The sequence below is a fragment of the Sceloporus occidentalis genome, unplaced genomic scaffold (genome assembly GCF_023333645.1).
Source record: "Sceloporus occidentalis isolate IW3139 unplaced genomic scaffold, rSceOcc1.0.p SCAF_1, whole genome shotgun sequence".
In the NCBI taxonomy this organism is placed as follows: domain Eukaryota; kingdom Metazoa; phylum Chordata; class Lepidosauria; order Squamata; family Phrynosomatidae; genus Sceloporus; species Sceloporus occidentalis.
Window position 1 is genome coordinate 171,386,748 of NW_028316981.1, and position 22,177 is coordinate 171,408,924.

At 42.2% G+C, this 22,177-nt stretch overlaps 1 protein-coding gene across 13 annotated transcripts in view; it reads left to right on the forward strand.

Moving 5' to 3' along the window:
- Positions 1 to 22,177, forward strand: part of R3HDM2 (R3H domain containing 2) — a 189,182-nt gene that overhangs the window by 141,037 nt on the left and 25,968 nt on the right. For 9 of the 13 annotated variants that reach the window (XM_089482287.1, XM_089482299.1, XM_089482303.1 and 6 more), the window contains 4 exons: positions 9,936 to 10,117; positions 15,409 to 15,510; positions 20,654 to 20,896; positions 21,862 to 21,988. In XM_089482287.1, coding sequence (XP_089338413.1) covers positions 9,936 to 10,117; positions 15,409 to 15,510; positions 20,654 to 20,896; positions 21,862 to 21,988 — 654 coding nt within the window. Of the gene's footprint in view, positions 1 to 9,935; positions 10,118 to 10,366; positions 10,427 to 15,408; positions 15,511 to 20,653; positions 20,897 to 21,861; positions 21,989 to 22,177 lie in introns of all 13 variants that reach the window. The other 4 variants (XM_089482324.1, XM_089482332.1, XM_089482314.1 and 1 more) reach the window with 3 other exon arrangements.

The window sequence follows — 22,177 nt, forward strand, 5'->3', positions numbered from 1 at the left end:
CCAGCAGAGCAATTTCACATCCCCACTCAGCCGTGGAAACCCACTGGGTGACCTTGGACAAATCACATTCTCCCATTTTCAGAGGATGTCAAAGGCAAATCTGAACAAATCTTGCCAAGAAAACCCATAATGGATTCACCTTAGGGTCACAATGAGTTGGAAATGACTTGAAGGCACACATCAACAAACCTTTGTTGTAGCTCTGTGATGTCTCATTTTTAGCTATCGTCCGTAGGGATGACCAGGCAGTGTTTTAGGAGGTAATAAAGTGAAGTGCAATACTTCCTTCTATCATTTATTCTTCTATGGCACATTTTGCAGGTGTGGCCAAAAATTATTGTAAGCAAAGAGGTAAAGCTCAGTTCTGAATTAGTTCCCAGTATGTTTTGAGCACCATCATTAGAGAAGTTGATTGAATAACTAGATGCAGAATTGTTTCTCTTTGCAAGGAAACTATGCCTCCAATCACAACAGTGTGCCCATGTAGACAGAGAGCTCTTGCAAGACTTAAGGGATGATACAGTTTTGTATATAGTACACAGGCAAAGATGGCCAAAACAGCTTTGGAAGTGCCTTATTTGCACCTTATTGCCTTGACATTTGTATCCTACCTGTCCCTAAGATGGAGGGCTGTAACAGTTGTGTTATAATCTATAGCAGTGCTAGTCAAAATGCTGGTTCCTGGACTAGTGCTAGCATGTAACAATAGCAAGTACATTTCTATAATGCTTATCACTTCAGCACTTCCTAAGCGATTTTCAATGTGTAAGCTAATTGCCCCCAAGAAGCTGGGTACTCATTTTAGCAACCTCGGAAGGATGCCAGGTTGTGTTGACCTTGAGCCCCTGGCTGGAATTGAACTCCCAACCTTATGGCTTGTGAGTGAGTGACTGCACTACTGGTATTTAACCACTGCACCACCAGGGCTCTTAGTGCTAGTACTGAGCCATTGGTTGCTGATCTCTGGCAAGTTTGAAGGAAAGAAAGAAACAATCATACCCAGAGGGTACAAATTTAGCGCTGGTCCTTCTCACACTGAAAAAACACCAATCCTTTACATCAGAGAGCCTGAGAAACACTGATGTATAACCTACAAGCCACAAGCCCAAGACTATGACTGCCAGCTGTTAAGTGTCCCATCTAATGTGTTTCCAATAATGTCTACTGTTGTGCTTTTTAATTTAAATGAATTTGACTCCTGTATTGCATTTCTGGTACTAGAGTCTGACCAAAAATGATGTTTCTCTCTCTCTAGCAGTTGTTACAGTTACTGCTTTCTTCATCCTGTCTCACCTCATGTTTCTTGAGTTGCTTATCAGCGTCATGAGCCTTGCTTCTGTAGTAGTGCTGTTCAAAATTAGACCATAAAAATCAGTAAAGGGGGGGGGGGGGAGTATTTTGATCCTAAGGGGCAATCGGAATGGGCTCAGTCAGACTTCAGGCAGCTGCTAGAGCAGCACAGAGAACGATCTGAAGTCATTGGCGCTCTTTGGTATCCAGGATACCCAGATTGTTTCTGGAATGGAGACAAAAAGTTCACATGCTGATATTAGTAGCCTTGTGCTACCTTTGAGGAAGCTTTCAATCTGGGGATGAGGGGGGTTGGGTGTCCCTATGCTACACTCAAAGCTTAGGGGCTTGATGACCTGGTCGTTGAAGGTCACAAAGGTACCAGATTGCTTATAATGAAAGCACTTCAGTGTAGGGAGAAAATATTCAAATCATGGTAAATGATCAGAGTATCCTATCACATATATTTCTTTTGTCTACAAGTAGTGGGAAGCTCTGGTTAATAACATGGATTTGCAATACATGTTTCTGTGGTAAAACAGGCTTACAGTAGTTGGAGCAGCTTTGGTAACTTCACTCCACTCAGGAGGGCATCAAGCCATGCTACATGTTTGCTCAGTACCAGTGGATGTTGACTTGCAGAAGTTACTTTTTTGGGTTGTACCTCCTAAACTTCTTTAGCTAGCCATGCTGTTTTAGGGAATTCTGATAGCTGTATTCCAAAAAAGAAGCTTTGCAATCTGTGAATTGGACCTGCATTTGTTGGATAAGGCTCCCACATTTATATACTTCATATCTGAACAATGGCTTCCATAAGTAGCTTGTAACAGTTGTGTAGTTGTACTTTCCTTGAATGCATTCTGCTGCTGAGGGATGGTTGGGGCTGAAAAAGCAACACTGGCCCTGCAGAATTCCCTGGATAGCTAAGAGTTTCAACTTTACTCTGAGGTTCTGAACTTCTTTTAGGCAGTGTACAATTAACTACAAATTGCACCTCTTTGGAGGCGGCCCATAGGAAAGTAAGTTAAGAGGACAGCCCAGCCTTCATACTTGCAGACATGAATGACTGTGGCTCTTAGAGAAACCATTTATTTTAGATGAACTTGGCCTGTAGTATATCAAGTAGCAGAGAAGGAAGAGAAGAATATAGTGGGAGGGTCATCCATCGTTCAAGTGCTTTAGTTGTGTGTTGGAACATTTGTTTTGCATGTAGAAGTTTTCAGGTTCAGTCCTTGATATTTTCAGGTTAAGCTGAAAAAACACCTTTCTGAAATCCTTGGAGAGCTACCAGTCAGTATAGACAAGGTGTGGGAATTATGTGTTCCTGCCAATTATTCCGGCTAAAGCTGATGAGACCTGGTGTCCAGCAGCATCTGGAGGTGTGCCCAGTTCCCACCACATGTGTAGACAGTGCTAAGCTAGATGAATAGGTAGGTCTGACTCAGTGTATAGAATTGAGAGACATAGCTGTGTTAGTCATATCAGTACGCAGGGGGATATTGTAGCACCTTTGAGATCAACTATGTAGAAGACGTTGTAGCATAAGTTGCATCTGAAGGAGTAGACCAAATCTGCAAAAGGTTATGCTACAGCTTCTTCTACATAATTAATCTCAAAGTTGCTATAAGATCCCCTTGCATACTTTCAGAACAGGAACATTTTCTGTGATCCTAAAAACTCAGATCTCTGCAGTGGTATGGGTTCTATACATAAAGTGCTCTAAATAACCTAATATGATTTAGCACATTTGATTCAAGTGTTGCTCAAACACACTCAAATCTTTATGTGGAAATAATAATAATAATAATAATAATAATAATGATAATAATAATAATAATAATAATAATAATAATAATAATAAATTTTATTTGTTAACCGCTTTTCCAAATGATCAAAGCGGTGTACAACACGAATTGCAATAACAAGAAAACATGGGAATAAAAATTGCAATACAAATAAAACTTCAATAAAACATTACAAAATACCGATAAAACCATCACAGTATACACAATATAACAAATCCAACTAGCAAGTGTGGACGATAATACATTCATATGGGGGGGGGGGGTAGTCAGGTGTTGTTAGAGACATCAGGGAAAGCTTGCTCAAACAGAAAGGTCTTAAGTCTCTTTTTAAAGAGGTCTAGAGAGGGGGTGGAGCGGAGCTCCTCGGGAAGAATGTTCCAGTTCCTAGGGGCAGAGATAGAGAAAGCCCTTTGTGAGGTCGATACATATCTCGCCTTTGGAACTTTCAGCAATTTCTTCCCAGCTGATCTGAGTGTGCGGGGCGGATTATATAGGGAGAGGCGGTCCTCCAAGTACCCTGGGCCCAAGCCATTTAGGGCTTTATAGGTTATAACCTACTCCTTGTATTGTGCCCGGAAGCGAACCGGCAGCCAATGGAGATCGTACAGGATTGGTGTTATATGGTTGGCCTTGGAACGACCAGTGACCAACCTAGCTGCCATGTTTTGCACTAACTGAAGCTTCCGGGTTTGGTACAAGGATTGCCCCATGTAGAGCGCATTACAGAAATCCAACCAAGAGGTTACCAGAGCGTGTACCACCGTTTCAAGGTCCCCCCGGCCCAGGTAGGGTCGCAGTTGGCCTATCAGCTGAAGCTGATAACAAGTACTCCTGACTGTCGCATCCACCTGAGATGTAAGATGGAGCGACGAGTCCAGGAGCACCCCCAGACTGTGAACTGAGTCCTTCATGGGGAGCGTGACCCCATTCAGGACAGGTGGGCAAATTACCTTTCCCGGGCCCAGGGAATTATTTTATCAGAGCATTTGTAATAAAGTTAAGAGAGTAACAAATACTTCCTTTATATTTATTAATGACTGCTTTCACCTTACACTATTTTTGTAGGCCACATACTTAAAGAGAGCTTTACTTGCTATACTTGTACCAACTGTTTAACTTGCTTTTGCTGAGGCAGAACTGTGGTATCTTCAGCTTTACTCACACTCTGCAATATTTACCAGGTCCATGTGAAGTTGAGAAAAAATGATTCAGTACTGAACATTTCATTTTATTGAAGGATGGATGTGAGCCTGTGGGCACAAACTCATCCCCTGTACTGCAGGAAGTCTTGATTTGATAGTAGTTATCTATTGTCTTGTCACTTCCTCTTGAAATTACTTGATAACATATCACACTATTATTTCCCCATCTTTGGTGTAAAGTAGTAATAGTAGTAGTAGTAGTAAAATTTTATTCGGTCATTGACCAACAGGTGTAAAGTATTTTAAGTGTGCAATAACTGCCACTTTGCCAGAAATGTTGTGTCCCAAAGAGTGGAATTCTGCATTTCCATTTCCACTATCTAGGGTTTCATACATGTTTTTTGCAGGGAAAGGGAGAATGAAGTAGAAAGAGGGAAAGATGTGAAAGAGCCTGACTTATCCCATTGCACCTACTCTTTCCCAAGAAATCCATTCACATACTTGCTATAAATTTTGTTCCTTCCTTTCCTGAGTTCAGATATTCCCTTAGACTTCACTGCATCTTTTTAACCAGCTATGGGGCTTATAGCAGCCTTTTGCACCTTGGTGCCTTCTAGAGTTTTGGATTAGAACTCCTGTCAGTAGTCAGTGATCATGGAAGATGGATTTTGCAGTACAAAACATCTGGATGGAAGCTGCCGGGAAAGGTTGGTCTAGAGGTTTTTTAAATGGGGCAGGAAGAGAGGGAGCACACCCATGCAGACATTCATAAAGTACTGAATTTATTACTGACAATTGTTTTGTGTTCATGTGATGCTCTGGAGGGTGTGCAGAATACACAGAGCACTGCTTACACGTCTTATAAAAGAATATATTATGTTTTTCTCTCTTTGCCCAGAGAAGGTAGGATGGAATGAATTCCCAGATTCACTCCCTGCATTTCCCAGACTTCTTTCTGTGCACAAAGGTGGCTGATGCTTTTACAGATGTACTAATTCTCCTGCCATCCTTATTTTGGAGCTCAGACACAGGGATGTTTCAATAAAGGAGATGGCATACAGCAACATCATGTCTCTTCTCTCACTGTTACTTCCTACAGCAATGGGGATGACTCATATTCAACCATCCATGTAGTCACCCTGTTTACAGTCATCCTCCAGCTGAACTTCAAGGGCAGGCACTGAAATGTCTTTGTTTATTTCTCCTTACCTCTCTTTCCTCTAGTATGTATATTTATGAATACAATTATTCTCCCTTTCTGCCTCTGCTACCACAGTACAGGTAGAAATGTACAAAAAAAATCTAGGCTACGGCTGATTGGTAAGGGCTCTAAAGAATTGATGCATATATCAAAGAATGTTAATATTTCCTTCTTTCCCTACTGCCTAAAAAGTTGATGCTCATGTGTAGAATTTTATCTCTTGCGTCTACACAGTTGACACATTTTTACAGCCATGTGGATTGGTTTCAGGCTGGCAAGGTGTAGTGAAAGGATTCTAGTGCTTGTGGTGGCTTCAGTGATATTAGGACACTGTGAACGGCCTCTGCTGATTGCATAAATTATGAACCTCCCCCCCTCAGTGTTTTGGACTTCAGATCCCAGAAGCCCCAGCCATTATGCCAGTGGTAAGGGGTAGTGGGAGCTGTAGTCCAGACAAGATGTTCACTAGGTCTGGTTTATAGGCAGCTTTGTATTTTGGTGCAGCACATTCTCTAGGCTTCTTTATTTTGTTTGTTAAAAAAGAACAGTATTTTTTAGTTTGGTGCAAGTGATAACCATAGGTCAAGTTTGAATGGCTGTTTCCTTGGTAGATAATGATACCTTTGAATTAGTTATCCCATTTTCTTTTCCTCTCCAGTGGCTGCTGTTCAGACCCTCCTTCCCCACATACATACACATAGACACACACACCCTCTCTTTCCCTCTTTCACACATCATTCCTCTTTGAAGGGGAAAGAAGAGTATTTTAGGCTTCTAATAGATGCTGTTGTTGAATGCAGTTTATGTTACATTATAGATATATTGATGCAATATAGATGCTTGAGAATACCAAGGACTGGGGTGATGTACCTGTCTAGAGCATGGGAAGTGCTAACTACAGATTAAGCAAATAATTAACTCAGTCCTCACAAAAGCACTGTGTAAGTGCAAAGTATTATTCAAGACATATATAATTACATATGCTTGGATTTGCAGAATGCTGTTCACACAACTTGGTTTTCCTTGGTGTAGGATTTAGTTTGGAGTGATAGCACAAGTTTGGATAGTATGGATTAATTCTCTGGAATAAGGATTTAATTGACTGCATAATTAGGATGGAACTCCTTTAATTCTGGGTTGACCATTTCTCCATTTTAATTGTCATAGTAAAATGCATGTGGGGGTGAAATTTTACTCCAGACTTTAGTTATTGATAATGTTGACTTTTGCTCAAATTTTTATAGTATCCCCTCCCTTTTTTCTTTTTGATAATTTTCTAGGACAATCAGGGATCATGTCAGATTTAGTCACCTGCTAACCTTACTATGCAGATTTCTTATGCCTGAATTGATCACACAAATGATCCCAGCCACTCAAGAATGGGATTATGTTACTGACATCAAGGAAAGATTAGTCAAGGTCGTGCTTCAGGAATAAGCAAATATTTCTGTCTCTTCATCACTAAAAAATGGGGGAGCCTTTTGATTCTGGTGAAAAAGACTTCTAAAAGACACCTGTGTGTCCACACTCTCCACATGCTCAGGGCAAATGTGGAGAGATTAAGGGCTTTTCAAAACTTATACAAAATAAGAATACACACCACAAGGAAAAGTTTACTTCATCATGACTCCTTGCAAAATAATGTTTCCATTCAGTGAACTTGAATTTTCTCACTGTTATGTATCAGTCGCTCAGTAGCTCTTTAATGATTTTTAGGACAAAACCTAGAAGTTAAATCCTTATTCGGACCTCAGTCAGATGAAGGTACCATCAGCAGATACTGACATACCCTGAAAAAAGGCAGATTGAAAGAAAGTGATTTTCACAAAATAAAGTCTTAGCAGATAAAGGATCTGAACTGGCCACCTTACGAATGTGCCTGTCCATGCAGGGAAGGAGTTCAGACTCCATTTGTAGCACATTAAACTGTTCAAATCTGGCAATAATGGGAGAAATGATGAATATTATTCCCTCATCCTGTACGCAAACTGTGGCAGTTTCAGTTCAGATACTTTCTCTGATAAGACTTCATTTTGTGAAAATCACTCTTTCTCAAGGAGGGTTCTCATCACATCTGGGATAGCATCAGGCTTGGGCCGCAATAAAAAATAAATTGCTGGGTTGGGGCTAATTTTCCCCCCAAAGTGAATTTACCTGGCTAACAGGTACCTGTGTTTTCTTGATAGATGTAACGGGGCTCACCAAAGCATAAAAGTATAAAAGCCATCCTCTTATCTAGCATCCATACTTGTGTTCTGTAAGATGGAAACATGAATTCTCTCAGAGCTCTGTTTTGAGGGCAAAATATAGAAATTGTGTGGAAAACAGAATGCTAGACTAAGCAGACTTGTTTCTGGTCAACTCTTTTTTTTTTAAGATTTGTAAAGAATATTAAACTTTTGGGTTACATGGCAAACGTCTTCAAGATGTAAGGGGAGACATTTAAATATATAGTGTCTCTGCTTTGGTATCAAACCACTGAAACTTGGCACTGTGTTGAAGGGTCAGTCTTCATAAGCTCACAGAAACAAAGCAGCACCCACCCTTATTTTAAAAATGAATAAAAATAAAGCATTTCTCTTGGAACAATGAAAATCGGTTGCAAAATATCTTTCCGTCTCAGGGTGGAAAGGCTGTGAATTTCAATGTGATTTAAGTCAGCTATTGAAGACATCTTGAAAGCTAGTTAATGTGTAAAGGTCTCTTACATGCTAATGTAAATATAAATATATATATAATAATATAACAATATAAATATATCAATGTATATAAAAGCAATGTTTGATTCAGTGTGCATCCCTGTTCTGATAGAATTGGAAAGCCATTATGTAAAATAAGAGGCAAAAATATACACTTATATTTTACTATCTATTATGTTTATGGTACATTTCTTCCAGCAGTTTGGGCCTGCATACACTTCTATACCTGTTCTCATGTTGTGTTACACACTCAGTTTTGTGTGCTTAAAAAGAAAAAGAAAACTGCCACAGTTGAGAGTCTGGGAGTGGGGGCTAAACCTTGCAAAAAAAATTGCCACTTTGGTGAAATGTCTGCCATTTGAAGTTTGTTCTGCTTATCAGGTCTAGGAAAGTAAAGATATAGAGCAAATAAAAGTGACAGTGTAAATTTCAAACCCAGAAATGGGGAAAAATTAATCATTAGGTGCTAACATCTAATAAAGTTTCAGCTTTACAGTGGACTCAAAGATACTTCAAATTCACAAATACTAACATATGGCCCCTGATACATTTTTAAAGGTTCTGATATTGATGCCAGTGACACTCTTTTTAGATCTTTTAGTGCAGGGATGCGGATTGGGGGTGCCCCAAGGATGCCAACAAAATTGGGGGGGGGGCACCAAATATTCCCCAACATCCCCTGGGGTTGTGGGGACAATTTCCCCATGCTCCAGGTCTGTTTTTCAGACACTTAAAATAGCCCCCAGAGTGGCAAAATTGCCTCTTGTGTCCCATAGGGATAATTGGGAGTTGTATTTTAAAAGGTTGGGGTAAAATGTGGCCCTCCAAGGTCTTCTGGTGGTGCACAAAATACAGTAGTGCTCATAAGAACTATAAAACACATCAGTCCACTGTTGTTATTGTGTGCCTTCAGTCTGTTTCTGACTTTCAGCAGAAGGTTTTTCTGGGGCTGAGAGTATGGGACTCATCCAAAGTTACCCAGTCAGTTTCTTGACTGAGTGGGAAATCAAACTCTGGTCATAGTCCAACTCTAAAACCACTGTACCATATTGGCTCTCAGTAAAAATAGTGTTACTTAAATTAGGCTGACCTGTGATTTCAGAGATGCTGCATGCAAAATCAGTGGGTTAATGCTAGAGAATTCTGGAAACTGTTGTTTTGTGAGACATTTAGCCTTCTCTGTCAGAGAGCTCTGATGCCACAATAAACTACAGTTCTTAGGCTTCCCTATCACTGAGCCAGGGCAGTTAATGCAGTCTCAGACTGGATTATTTCTGCAGTGTGTTTTGGACCATAGTTAGCATATGTACAATGTAGGGGAAAATATCCCTGCAAAACATTTACGTACACTCTTCAGTAGTTAAAATGGCTGGAAGGTCATCTTGCAGATGAAGAAACTTCCCAAAGTGAGTGTTAATTTTTTTTTTAAAAAATCCTATATAATAGTTGGAACATAGATTATTTGTTGTGGTGGCGATGATCATTGTATTACACCTTTCATACAAAACAGTGCTCATAAGAGCTATGAAACACAGGTTTCAGTATAATAAGTAAAACCGGCTAAATGGATGTCTGCAGTAAAAACTTAAGCCAGAGCAGGATTCAGTTTGGATAGTCTAAGTCTAGCTGCAGAATATGTGAGTCCATAATAGAGGAAGGTGGGGAGCTGCCATAGGCTTTTCTACAAATATCTGGGATTACAGTCCATGATTTTACAGTTCATGAAGTGTTTCTTTTAGCCAGGTTTTAGCACCATCTTTCCTCATATCTGCCTCATGCATTTTGTGTCCCTATGAAGGTCTGTCACTGAGTACCCCAGAAGCCTGCAGCCAAGTCTCTTCTGCCCAGCCTAGCCGGGGCCTCTTGCCATGTGCTGCTCAGCAGCCGCCACCACCACCACAGCAGCAGCAACAACAACATCAACCACTTCCTCCCACTCCCCAGCAACAGCCAGCAATGAGTAATCACATCATACCACAGGTGAGTCACTGTTCAATGTCACCAGTTTCTGGGGAGCTCTTCATAATGGTTCCTTAGGCATAAAACCTAAGTACAAGAGAGTTTGACACACTGGTGTTCCTGTGCCAAGCTAGAGTAATGTACATCAGGACAGGTGAACCTGTATCCCATAGGCTAGATGTGTCCCCCAGGAAAACCCCCACCTGGCCCACAAGACCTCTTCTGCTGTTATCTCCCATCTTTTTCATAGAAGTGTTCTGTGCTTTGCAGGCAAGAACATTTTGGACCAGAAGTGAGCTGTGCTTTGAAGGGAGGATAACTGATGCACAGGTGGTTATTCCTGAGCTGACTTGCATTGAATTTAAGTGTGCTTTGTATGCTTGATCCAAAAATCTCCAAATTGATAAGAATTGCATCTTCATCCACTAATTTGTTTTGGCTATGTCTACTCCAGCCTAGGCCTCAAACTGTTCACTTAGCCTTGCCGGCTGCAAGAAGGGGCCCCTCCTGAGTCCCTTCCTGAATTGGAACCTGGCTTTTGGTCCGGGTTTTTCCATCCCTGCCGTAACTGGGCCTCTTAATCTCTCCTCTCTCTTTCAACCCAGTTTGTAAGAGACAGAGTAATGACAACAAAAACCTGGCTTCTCTCTTTTATATATGTTGTGGTGAGCTATGTCTTAGTATGCAAATTTTGCATAAATTATAATGTGCTGCTACATAGAGGCAGTAGCATCAGCTGTGAAGATCTCACTATATGTCAAGGTTGTATATATTTTGCACTTAATCTCCCCCACCCCCGTCCTCCATTCTGTATTGAAAAGAGTTTTTCAACCATGATTATTCAAGATGCTTCTTCTAGCTAATGTGAAGCAGGAAAGAGATATTGGAAGTCTTCTTTCTTGACCTAAAAAACTTTTCACCAGGCTTTGACCACATGATAAGTGTACCATTGCATTTGTATGTGCTCTAAACATGCGTCCTTGAATCCAGGGGAACCTGATCCAATCTATAAATTGTTGAGCTTTACACAGTGGGAAGATTACACATAAACAGTAGGATCAGTATCCTATCAGTGGGATACATTGATTTCTTAAACCGGAGGTGGGAAAAGTGCGGCCTGTGGACTATTAGGGCTTTTTAGGAGCCATACTTTGGAGTTAGTTTAGGATCTTGGTCGGTCCATTGTGACCATGTTTCCCAGTAATGATGGTTTTGCCATTTGGACAAAAGAGGAAATTGTGGTTCATTGAAGACTTTTACATTTGGTTTCTATGCATCATAAAGGAATGAACTAAGAATTTTATTGTGCCCATAAAAGGATTATTCATATTTTGCCTTACTAATCAAAGATATGATGCTTCAGACATGGCCATGTGTTCTTCCTCTCTCTAGAGATTTTTAAAATTATTATCTCTCCTTGAAATGATGGGAGAGGCGTAAGGAAGCTGAGCAGATTCATACTAACAGTGTGCATGAATATATACATTAAGATGACTAAAGAGACAAGCAGTTAGCATAAGGCCAGCCACAGAATGCCTTTCTTAAAAATACATGTTACTATCCATTCTTAAACTGTTTATTATTTAGTTAGTTATTGAACTTATATCCCACCTTTCTCTCAAAATGGGATCCACTATTAAGTGTTAGAAACCCTTTCCATAATAGAGCACATCATTCAATGATAATCCCTCAGACCTTGATGTAGCTCCAGTAGATTCTGAGTTACCTTACTCTGCTGCAGAACTTGGAATTAGCATGTTACAAATTGCAATTAACACATTACTTTTGGGGTAACAACTTTCACAGTGTTTTTACTTTTTAAAGTAAGTTAATGACTAGTAATGCTCCAAATTTTGAGTTTGTGCTTAAGTGGATTGTGCTAAATTTACTTGGTACTTCAAAAACGTTAATGGAAGCTGGAGGGGGTTGATGCATTTTAATTACTAAATATACTTTTTAAATCTGCAAATGTATCACCTTAAGACAGCAAGTAAGCTTGATGTACTATTTTGAACCAAGTAATGCCAAATGAGTTGCTTTTTCAAAATAATATTTCAATATTGTTCTAGCATAATATTGGGTAGATTGAACTTAACATGATCATGAGGAATACGATTGTAAAATGTCTAGTAGTTAGAAATAGCAGTGAGTACTGTGCTTTTTAAAATGCCAGCCTTAGAGAATCATGTCTAATTTTCTTCACTACTTTGGCTGCAATCTTGTACATTTTTGGGAATAAGCACTGCTGAACTCAGTAACTCTGCACATAGCAGTAAAGCAAGATTTGTTGTAACTATATTTTATTGGCCAACCCAGAGTGAGTCTTCCAGGCAAACAGGGTGATTTCAACTTCTCTGGCCAATTCTTTCCTTCTGCGCTTTTTGTAAATATCCAGAGGAACACCATGCCAGCATTAAAGGACTGTTTTGCCTGCACGTCTGAGGTTTGTTTTGTTGTTGTGGACTACATGTTTTCTCTGGGGAAAGTGTGTATGTGTGTGAGAGCTCTTTGTTGTCCTCACTTTTTATTTTGGAGAGAGGTGTCCCTGTATTTGTGGCCTTTGATTTTTACGGAGTATGGTTTGTCTGTGTTTTTGTGGAGAGGAGTTGCTGTTTTGAGTTGAGGTTTTGTTTTGTTGGTGGAATATGTGTGTTTTGCCTGTATGTGTAGTTTGTTGGTTTGGGATTGTGTCTCCCCCCCCCCCCCAGAGAACCATACATTTTTCTTTTATGAAATGGGCATCTTAGTGTAAATATGTAGTTTGAGACTTAGAAATAAGACTCAGTCTTTGCCTTATTCTTAAGGATGTGGAAAGAAGACTATTGCCAGCAAAAATAAGAAAAGATGAGAAGTTCAAAAGGAAAATTGAGAGGAGTTTAATCTTTAGTTTGCTTCCTTTTTCACCTGCTGTGCCTTGTACTGAGGGCTCATTCACACTACGAAGTAACCCGGTATGGAAACTGGGTTGTTTTTGGATTGTTCATATCTGCACCAAGTGCACGTGGTATAATTTTTGGGGGGCTGGTAAGAAATTCACTTAACCCAGTACTTTTGAATCCAGTGTTTTTTACCAGGTCTTTTAGAAAGAACTGATCTTTTTAAAAGAGCCACGAATGAGAATGCGCTGTCGATTCCATTTGGAGTACTCAGGAAGCGAGGGGTTATGTGCACATCCCATTGGTCTTGCCCTGCTGGCGAAGTGCCATTGTTTTTCCCTCTCAGCACTTGGTTATGTGAAGAAACCGGCTCCATAAATGTGGTGGATTCAAACTTCCTGTTAGAAAGTGCTCTCTTTAAAGTGTCACCTGGCTTTTTCTTCTGCCAGTGAATTAGTTCCCTTAACTGCACCAAAGGCTGATTCCCAGAGCTCATAATAGCCGGGGAGGGGGTTCTCTTGGGAACATGATGAGATGGTGGACATTTTTTAAAAAATAAAATTTGCCAGCTTATGTTGCTTTTGCGTGACTGCCATTATCTATCAGTATGAAAGTACTTTTAAATACTTAAATGGTATGATGAAAATGCACATCATTTGATTAACATTTTTTAAAAAAAACCCCGAAAACTATCGAACATTTTCAAAATGGAGGCTCCATTTTAAATTGATACTATGGTAATGTGAATGTCAATAGGATTAAAATGCTACGGAGAGATTCAATCATGGTAAACATAGTGGGAACTTCGATTCAGTATCACATCATCGAATCTCCCTGGATCATCTTGATACAAAAACGTGAGTGTGAATGACCCCTGAGAATGGGGAGGGCAGCTATGAAAGAACTAGAAAAGATCCTAAAATGTAAGGATATACAACTGAGCACAAAAGTTAGAAACGTACAAGCCATTGTATTCCCTATTACCCTGTTTGGATGTGATAGCTGAGCAGTTAAGGAAGGGGATAGGAAGAAAATCAGTTCATTTGAAATGTCGTCCTGGAGAAGAGTGCTAAGGATTCCATGGACAGCCAGAACAGATCAAACCAGAAATATTTTTGGAAGCCAAGATGACTGAGGCTGTCATATTTTAGCCACATCATGAGAAGACATGATGGAGGAAATAGACAGAGAGGAAGGAAGCATGCTAGATGGATGGACTCTATTAAAAAAGTCACAGGTTATCAGTTTGTAGGAACTGAGAAGGGCAGTGGAGGACCGGGAGTCTTGGAGATGTCTCATCTACAGGGTCACCATGGGTCGTGATCTACTTGAGGGTGATTAACAACAACAAATGTGGGCATTGGGTGGGACACATCTAATCCTCTCCTGAGAAATCCTAAAGATGCATAATGAGGTGTTGGCCAGTTATCTTTTCCATTTTTCCTCCCTTGTTTCTGGGTGCATCTCCAGCCCATCATGTTGCATTTTTGGCGTTGGCTTATAAACTATAAATTGAATATCCCTTATCCGAAATGCCTGGGACCAGAAGCATTCCTTATTTTTGATATTTATTTATTTATTTATTTATTTGGATTTTGGAATACCCATATTTGCATATACTTATTGAGACATAATGATGCTGGATAGAGACTGAGTATCTGAGAAATGGTGAGAACTCAAGGTAGTGTGTGGTTCGTATCCACTTCCCACCCTTTCACAGATTTATGCTTCTCTGCAGCTGTCTCTCTCTCTAGCCTCACAAATACAGTACAGGTATGTAGCTTAAAAAGTTTTGGATTTTGGAGTATTTTGGAATTCCCGATAAGGGATGCTCAGCCTGCACCTGATTACTGAAATGAACACTTTAGAGAAACAGACTTCTATGTCTGCTGGTTTGGTCTAAATGAATGCTTTCTTAATGTGTTTTTGCCATAATTTCCCACCTAAAACAAAACAAGTGCTTATGTTATATCATTGCTGGGATCAGGCCTGCAATTGTTTTGTGACTTTTCTTTTCCATAAAAGATGGCCTAAAACTCAGCTAGGAGAAAAAAAACCTGCCTTCTGATCTATGTAGCTTCTTGGGTGCTGGGACCAATTTTTACAAAAAGGGTTTCTGGACACCAGGATTTTTGCATACCTGATTATGATGGAATATGCACCTGCATATTGCATCTCTAATTTAACAGCAATGAGTATGCATTGTTTTCTGACCCTGCTAACGTTCCCCCTTGGGCAAACTTTGCCAGAGCAACTATTCATTTTGTTTTTCTCTAAAATAGGTGAAAAACCAACTCGATAGCTGGCAGTGTGTTTTCATCCCTCTTCTGTCTGTATGTACAACAACTAACCTTGTTCTGCCTTTTCTTCTCCTCTCCCTGTCCCCCCCCCCCTTTCTCGATGCCTGTGTTTCTCTTCCTTTTTACTCCCCCTCAGCCGGTCCCAGCCCTGCAGCCCTCTCCGCAGCCTGTTCAATATTCTCCAAGCTCCTGCCCCCAGGTCCTCCTGCCAGTCTCTCCGCCCCAGCAGTACAACATGGTATTAACAACTAACTTCTTAGACCATCCACCCCTCTCTCTGCCTCTTTTGCTCTCCACCCCCACCTTTAATGCTTGGCATGTGCTTGTGCTTTGCTTGATGAAGGATGTGCTACTTCACGCTTATTTGTTAAATGCCTTGTGGTGGTACCGTGGAATATTATTTTTTAAAACAAAATACAGTTACAACTTAGGACAAATGGCTTTATTTTGAGGATTTCAGAGCACCTATTTATAATGCAACAAGTTCAGAGTTGCTGCTCAGTAGTTATGTGGGTTACATGGTGTCTTTCCTCAAGGACTTGTGCCTTTAAAGAATAGTATTGGCATAACTGGAAAAATTAGTTTCCCAAGCATCAGGGCTTGGGAGCCTATTCTTGCATGTAATTGCGTGAGAGTGGCATGGGGTTACCCATTGGCCAGTGGTGATGACACACTTCCTTTTTCTCCTCATGGCAATGTTTGCAACCATGTTGTGACCCCAACATCAGCACATGGCATGCAAAAAGGGCACTGACATGGAAGCTAAAACATATTTCAGAGCAAAGTATAAAGAAGCGTTCTGTCTGTCTCTCAATCTCTCCCCACCTCACTTGACTCCAGCAATAAGGGCTTTGAAATTAGTCTGTTTTAGCTTGTGAAATTCTCATGTTCACAGACTGAGTTATCCTCCTATATTTCCTACTGGTTTTCTTTTTTTCCTTTTCCTTTTTTTGGAGGAGGAATTAGCAGGAAAACAGAGAAACAGCTGTTAAACACCCCACACCAAGGAAAGCCTCCTCCACTCCATGCAAGGATTCCCCTCCCCTTGCCATACAGTGTGTACCAATCCATTATAAGCAGCTTCTTCTGTTGGTTTTGAATTAGGGTTTACTGGGGTGTCCTGTTAAGGATACTGTTAGAAACTATGCAAAGGGATCTTGCAGCACCTTTGAGACTAACTGAAAGATATAAGTTGGTACAGCATGAGCTTTCATAGATTTGAGCCTACTTCCTCAGATACATTTGGAAGTAAGATCAAGTCTATGAAAACCCATGATACCAACTTCTGTCGTTCAGTTAGTCTCAAAAGTGCACCTTCAAGTTGCCTGTTGACTTAAGAATTTCAGATGGTTCTCTCAGGTGAGGAATACTCAGAGATGGTTTTGCTAATTTCTACTTTTGAAATACAGCCTACAGCACCTGATATTTGTTGGTGGGCTCCCATTCAAATACTGACCAGAATGGACATTGCCAAGCTTCCAAGATCAGATGAGATCTGGTGCCTTTAGGGTTAGGTCCTCAGATAGTAGTCAGCAACAAAGCTACAATTAACCAGCTGCTATAGCCTGTACCCAGTCCTGCCTCTCGAAGTGAATCTATGATATATGTGTGGTCAAAAAGCTTGTTATGTTATATCCATAATTTAGATATTTAAGTGCACACTTACTGAAACAATTCTGTAGGTGTGATCTTTTAAAACAAAATAGTGCTGAGAGGCCCCAAGAACGGTTAGAGACATGCTTTGAGTTGATAATCTGGATAAGCCTTTTACAGTACACACTATCACTTTTATGTCAGCATTAGATTCCTTGCTAGCAGCTTCTAAAAGTGCTTTGGTAGGAGACCTGTTGAAGGAGAAGCTATTGGACAGAATAGCAAGTGCCCATTGAAGGCAGATTCTGGGTTTTGTGCAGCCACCAGATGGCACTCATTCACTTAGTCTGCTTGATCAGATAATGCAAGGTTAGTGACTTTTAAATAGAATGTGGCACTTACTTTGCTCCTTGCGTTGGCAGCAGTTTTTAAAAAATGGAATGAGTTTTCACAACAGGACATGGTCAGAATGCTTCACAGTACTGCTGTGCCATGCAATGACTGACTAATCTTGCTTTCTGACCTAGCTTGTATTGTGTTCCTCAGTTTGCATAGTTCTTTCCCCTCCAGTGATGTTCTTGAGTACAATTTGAAGGATAAGAGAACCATCAAAATTCTCTCAGACAAAGTAGTCTGTGGGACAGAAGCAAACAGTGTAGGGCCTGATAGGTCTGAACCTCATTCTGCTTCCCACCATACTGCAGTCGTGTAGGGCAGGGATACGGAAGGACTGGCCTTTCAGATGTTGGACTGCAACTCTCATCAACCATAGCCAGCGTAGCTGCTATTGTGGGAGCTACAGTTTCATACCGAGCTTGAAGGGCCCAAAGTTGTCCACCACCTTCTTTGGAGAATGCCGCCTTGCAGGCATTTCCCCATGATGTTCCTTTTTTCTTCCTGTTTTTTTTTTTTGCTGACAGCATACAGATATTTGGAATGATACATAGAAGGTTTTGCCTCAGGGCACAGAGTTACCTCTTTGTGACCCCCCCCCCCCATGGTCTTGTAGATGGGTTCAACTTGTTACTACATAATGAATGATACGTTCTTTGTTTCGGGATCCACTCCAGCCATTTTGACTGCACCATGTTCAAAGACAGGTTAGCTAAAGAGGCTATCTGACATATGTCACTAGGGCGATACTGAAGACAGCAAATGGAAGATGGGGATAGATCTCATTGATGAGTTACAATCCCTTGGTAAGTCCTTCTGTGAGCTTTGCTGAAGAGAGCAAGAGCTGCAGAAGTCTTCTTCTTGCGCAGCTCCTGGTCCTTTTATTAGGATTTGCTCAGGAGAGTTTTAGGGCAGGTTTCACCCAGCGTGGATAAGTAAAGGAAGCTGCTGCTGGAATTTTATTGCCTTGAGCTTCAACATGTCTTGGAGCAACCCAGGAAAGTTAGAAACTGGTGGTTCTTCTACCAAATGAAGAACAAGTTTATCTTGCTTCCCATGTTTGAAGGGATGTCATATGGAGGAGGGAGCAACCTTGTTTTTTGCTGCTCCAGAGAACAGGACCTGGAACAATGGATGCGAACTCCAGGAAAAGAGATTCCACCTCAACATTAGGAGGGACTTCCTAACAGTAAGAGCTGTTCGACAGTGGAACACACTCCCTTGGAGTGTAGTGGAGTCTCCTTCCTTGGAGGTCTTTAAGCAGAGGCTGGATGGCCATCTGTCAGGAATGCTTTGATTGTGATTTCCTGCATGGCAGGGGGTTGGACTGGATGGCCCTTGTGGTCTCTTCCAACTCTATTCTATGATTCTATGTTTTCCCAGCTGCTAGTGTTTTCATATTATTCTTGAGCAGAAACAGTGGTGGCTTACTCTGCTTCTTTTGTCACTGGCATAGTAAGGATCAATCACTTCTGTAGTGAACTCTGGAAAAATTTTTAATAGCTCAGATATGTATAGCAGGAAAGTTACTCCTTCAGCAAAGATGCTCTTAAACGGTGTGGGTAGTAGGGGACCCTGGGTTATATTTGGCTTCCACAGCAGTATTTGTAGCCCTTAATCCTTCCAGTACTCTCCAGATAATATTTTTTATGGTCAAAAAGAAAAGAAAAGAACATGTCCGTCTGTTCTGGAAGCTTCTGAAGGGGTAACCAGGAAATTGACTTTCTGACACCACCCCCCTCCAATTCTTAGCAGTCTGAATGGCTCCCCAGACCTTTTACAGTTGTCCACTCCATTCCAGATGATGATTTTGTAAGAGAGGCTTACAAGAGGGACTCTGCACTGTAACCTGGCTTAGTACTTGCATCTAGGGTTGCCATAATGGAGGACCTCCAAACCGGGACAAATGTAGGACAAGGTTTGAAAATGTAGGACCTTTTTTTTTTTTTTAAATTTCCTGGCTAGGTGCCAGGCTTCCTCCTCCTCCTCCCGGCCTGGGAGGGAGCCTAGGCCTGCTCCCAGGCCGGGAAGGGCGCGGGGAAGCTTGGCATCGCGGCGATCGCCGCAGTGCCAGGCTTCCTCCTCCTCCTCCCGGCCTGGGAGGGAGCCTAGGCCTGCTCCCAGGCCGGGAAGGAGGCGGGGGCCGCTCCTCATCGCGGCAATCGCCGCGATGAGAGCAGTCTCCGCTTCCTCCCCGGCTTAGGAGGAAGCCTGGGCCTGGCTCCCAGGCCGGGAAGGAGGCGGGGGCCGCCCCTCATCGCGGCGATCGCCGCGAGGGGAAGCGGCCTCCTCCTCCTCCTGGCCTGGGAAGAAGCCTCGGCCGGCTCCCAGGCCAGGAAGGAGGCGGGGGCCGCCCCTCATCGCAGCGATCGCCGCGGTGGGAAGCGGCCTCCTCCTCCTCCCTGGCCTCACGCAGGCCTTGGAGGACCCCGCGGCTGGAGCTCCGACCGTGGAGCCGCCTCGAAGGCCTTGCTGGGGCCCGGGAGGGAGCGTCTCCGCGGCTGGAGCTCCAACCGTGGAGAGCCTTCCCAGGCCTCAGCAAGGCCTTGGAGCCGCCGCGTGGCCTGAGGTGGCCGTGGTGGGCGGGGCCATCCCGGTTTGGGCGCCAAACCGGACCGGGACCGGGTTGGCACCGCCCAAACCGGGATTGTCCTGCCCCCCGGCGGGATATGGCAACCCTACTTGCATCGCATGGCACTTCCCCCTTTTTGTTGCCTTTTTTTTTTTTTTTTTTTTTGCAGTGAGTTAGTTCAGTGTTTCTTAATTTATATGATCAGCGTTTTCCCCCAGCGTGCCACGGACCAGTACAGTATTTTTATCCACTGGCTACAACTGTATCTTTCTTTCTTGGAAACTTGCTGAGGCCAGCAGCCAGTGGCTTGCAGCCTAGTGCCAGTCTGTAGATCACCACTTGGAATAGCACTGAGCTAGATGAATGCTTACAGTTTTTGTAGAGAAGGGGCTAATGCTGGAGTTTAGATTTTGGGGTTTGGTAGCCCTTGATTGTAAGAAAGGAGTTAATTTTTGCCTGTATATGGTCCCATATTCAGAATCTAATCATATCACTTTCATTTGGTGGTTTGGAGGGACAGAGAATCACGATATGAAAAGATCATTTGGTTTCCTGACCCCCAGCCAGTGCTGTATTCCTGATTCTGCTGATTTTTGCAAGTGTATTCTCCTAGCATGTCTGCCTTATGTCACACATCCATTTTCATTAGCACTATTGTATGCACTTTCTAACCCTGGGTGTTGTCCTGATTCTTTGAGGCTACTTTTCTGGAAGCGTAGCAGCTGTTATGAGGTGTATGCATATGTGTGTGTGTGCTGACTGATGAGAAAAACTCACTAACCCATTTAACTGGTTGCTTGCTTTTCCTGCCCTCTGATCACAGGCTGATGAGCTCAGCAATCCCTTTGGGCAAATCAGCCTCAGCCGCCAGGGTTCCACAGAGACATCTGATCCGTCTTCGGGCATGTTCCAGCCACCAATCATGTCTCAGCATCCTCAGCAGACGGGATTCCTCATGGCTTCTCCAGGGCAACCAATCACTGCCTCCAACTACTCTGCCTCGGGACACACAGCCCCAGCCCAGCAGGTTTTGCAGCCCCAGAGCTATATGCAGCCTCCCCAGCAAGTAAGAAGCTGTGTGTGCAGGATGCGTGCATGTGGTTGTGTGGCTCTTAATGAGCATTGACCCATGTTGAAAAAAAGCAAAATCATAGAAATCTGTTCCAAATAGAACTTAAGCCTGACAGAACGTTGGAATCAGCAGAGGATTTGTCCAGTTTAACTAGGTTGAGGTTTGGGGTAGAAGAGGGATCAGGCCTGATTTGCAAGGATCTCCTACAGTGCTCAGTCACAACTCACTCCTTCACCATCCACACAGCCTGCGCAAAGATTTCCCAACTATGAAGGATAGATTGGAGGAGGATAAGGAGAGCCCCCTTGAATTTCCAGAGACTGTTTGTTCAGTGGCCCACTCCCATGTTTCTGTTGGGTATTCAGCAGAGATTGAATGGCCCAGAATGTATGGGGGTGTTTGCTTTTGCTTTTTTTAAAATAAGCAGAGGTAGTCATTCTGAAAAATGTTAGACAGGTTGAGACTCTCTTATCCAGAATGTGAAATACTCCAAAATCATCCACTTTGGTGGCTGAGATAATGATACCTTTGCTTTCTGATGGTTCAGTGCACACAAACTTTGTTTCATGCACAAAATTATTAAAAATATTGTGTATACAATTATTTTCAGGTGTGTAAACTGAATTTCATGTTTAGACTTGGGTCCCATCTCCAAGGTATCTCATTGTATGTATGCAAGTATTCCAAAATCCAAAAACTTCCAAAATCCAAAATATTCGTGATCTCAAGCATTTCAGATAAGGGAGACTCAACCTTATATGTGTCCTTTTGAGGCCCTGGTGGTTCCCTGTTTCTAATTTGCCTTGTGGCTGTTTATTTTCCTATGTCACCCCTTTGAAACCAACCCCTCTCTGCTTATTTCTTGCATCTGCTTGGGAGTCTAGAGCTTTCCTCTGCTTTGTTTTCTTGGCCTTCTACTTTGACTTATTTACTGACCACTCCTTTTATCCTCCTGACAGATTCAGGTTTCTTACTACCCTCCTGGGCAGTACCCAAACTCTAGCCAGCAATACCGACCTCTTTCTCACCCGGTGGCCTACAGCCCACAGCGCAGCCAACAGCTGCCTCAGCAGTCACAGCAGCCTGGTAAGTGTGCAGCATGTGCATTGAAACCAAGCAAAGAGAAGAATGGGGGTGGGAGCTGCAGTTCAGTCCTGCTATCAAGATCTAGGCTGTATTGCCCTTTCCTGTAGCCAACAGGAGAGAGTAAGTCTATTTATAGGGCTTTGGAGCATATGCATGCTACAGTTCTTTGTGAAGGCAAAGGTACCTTGG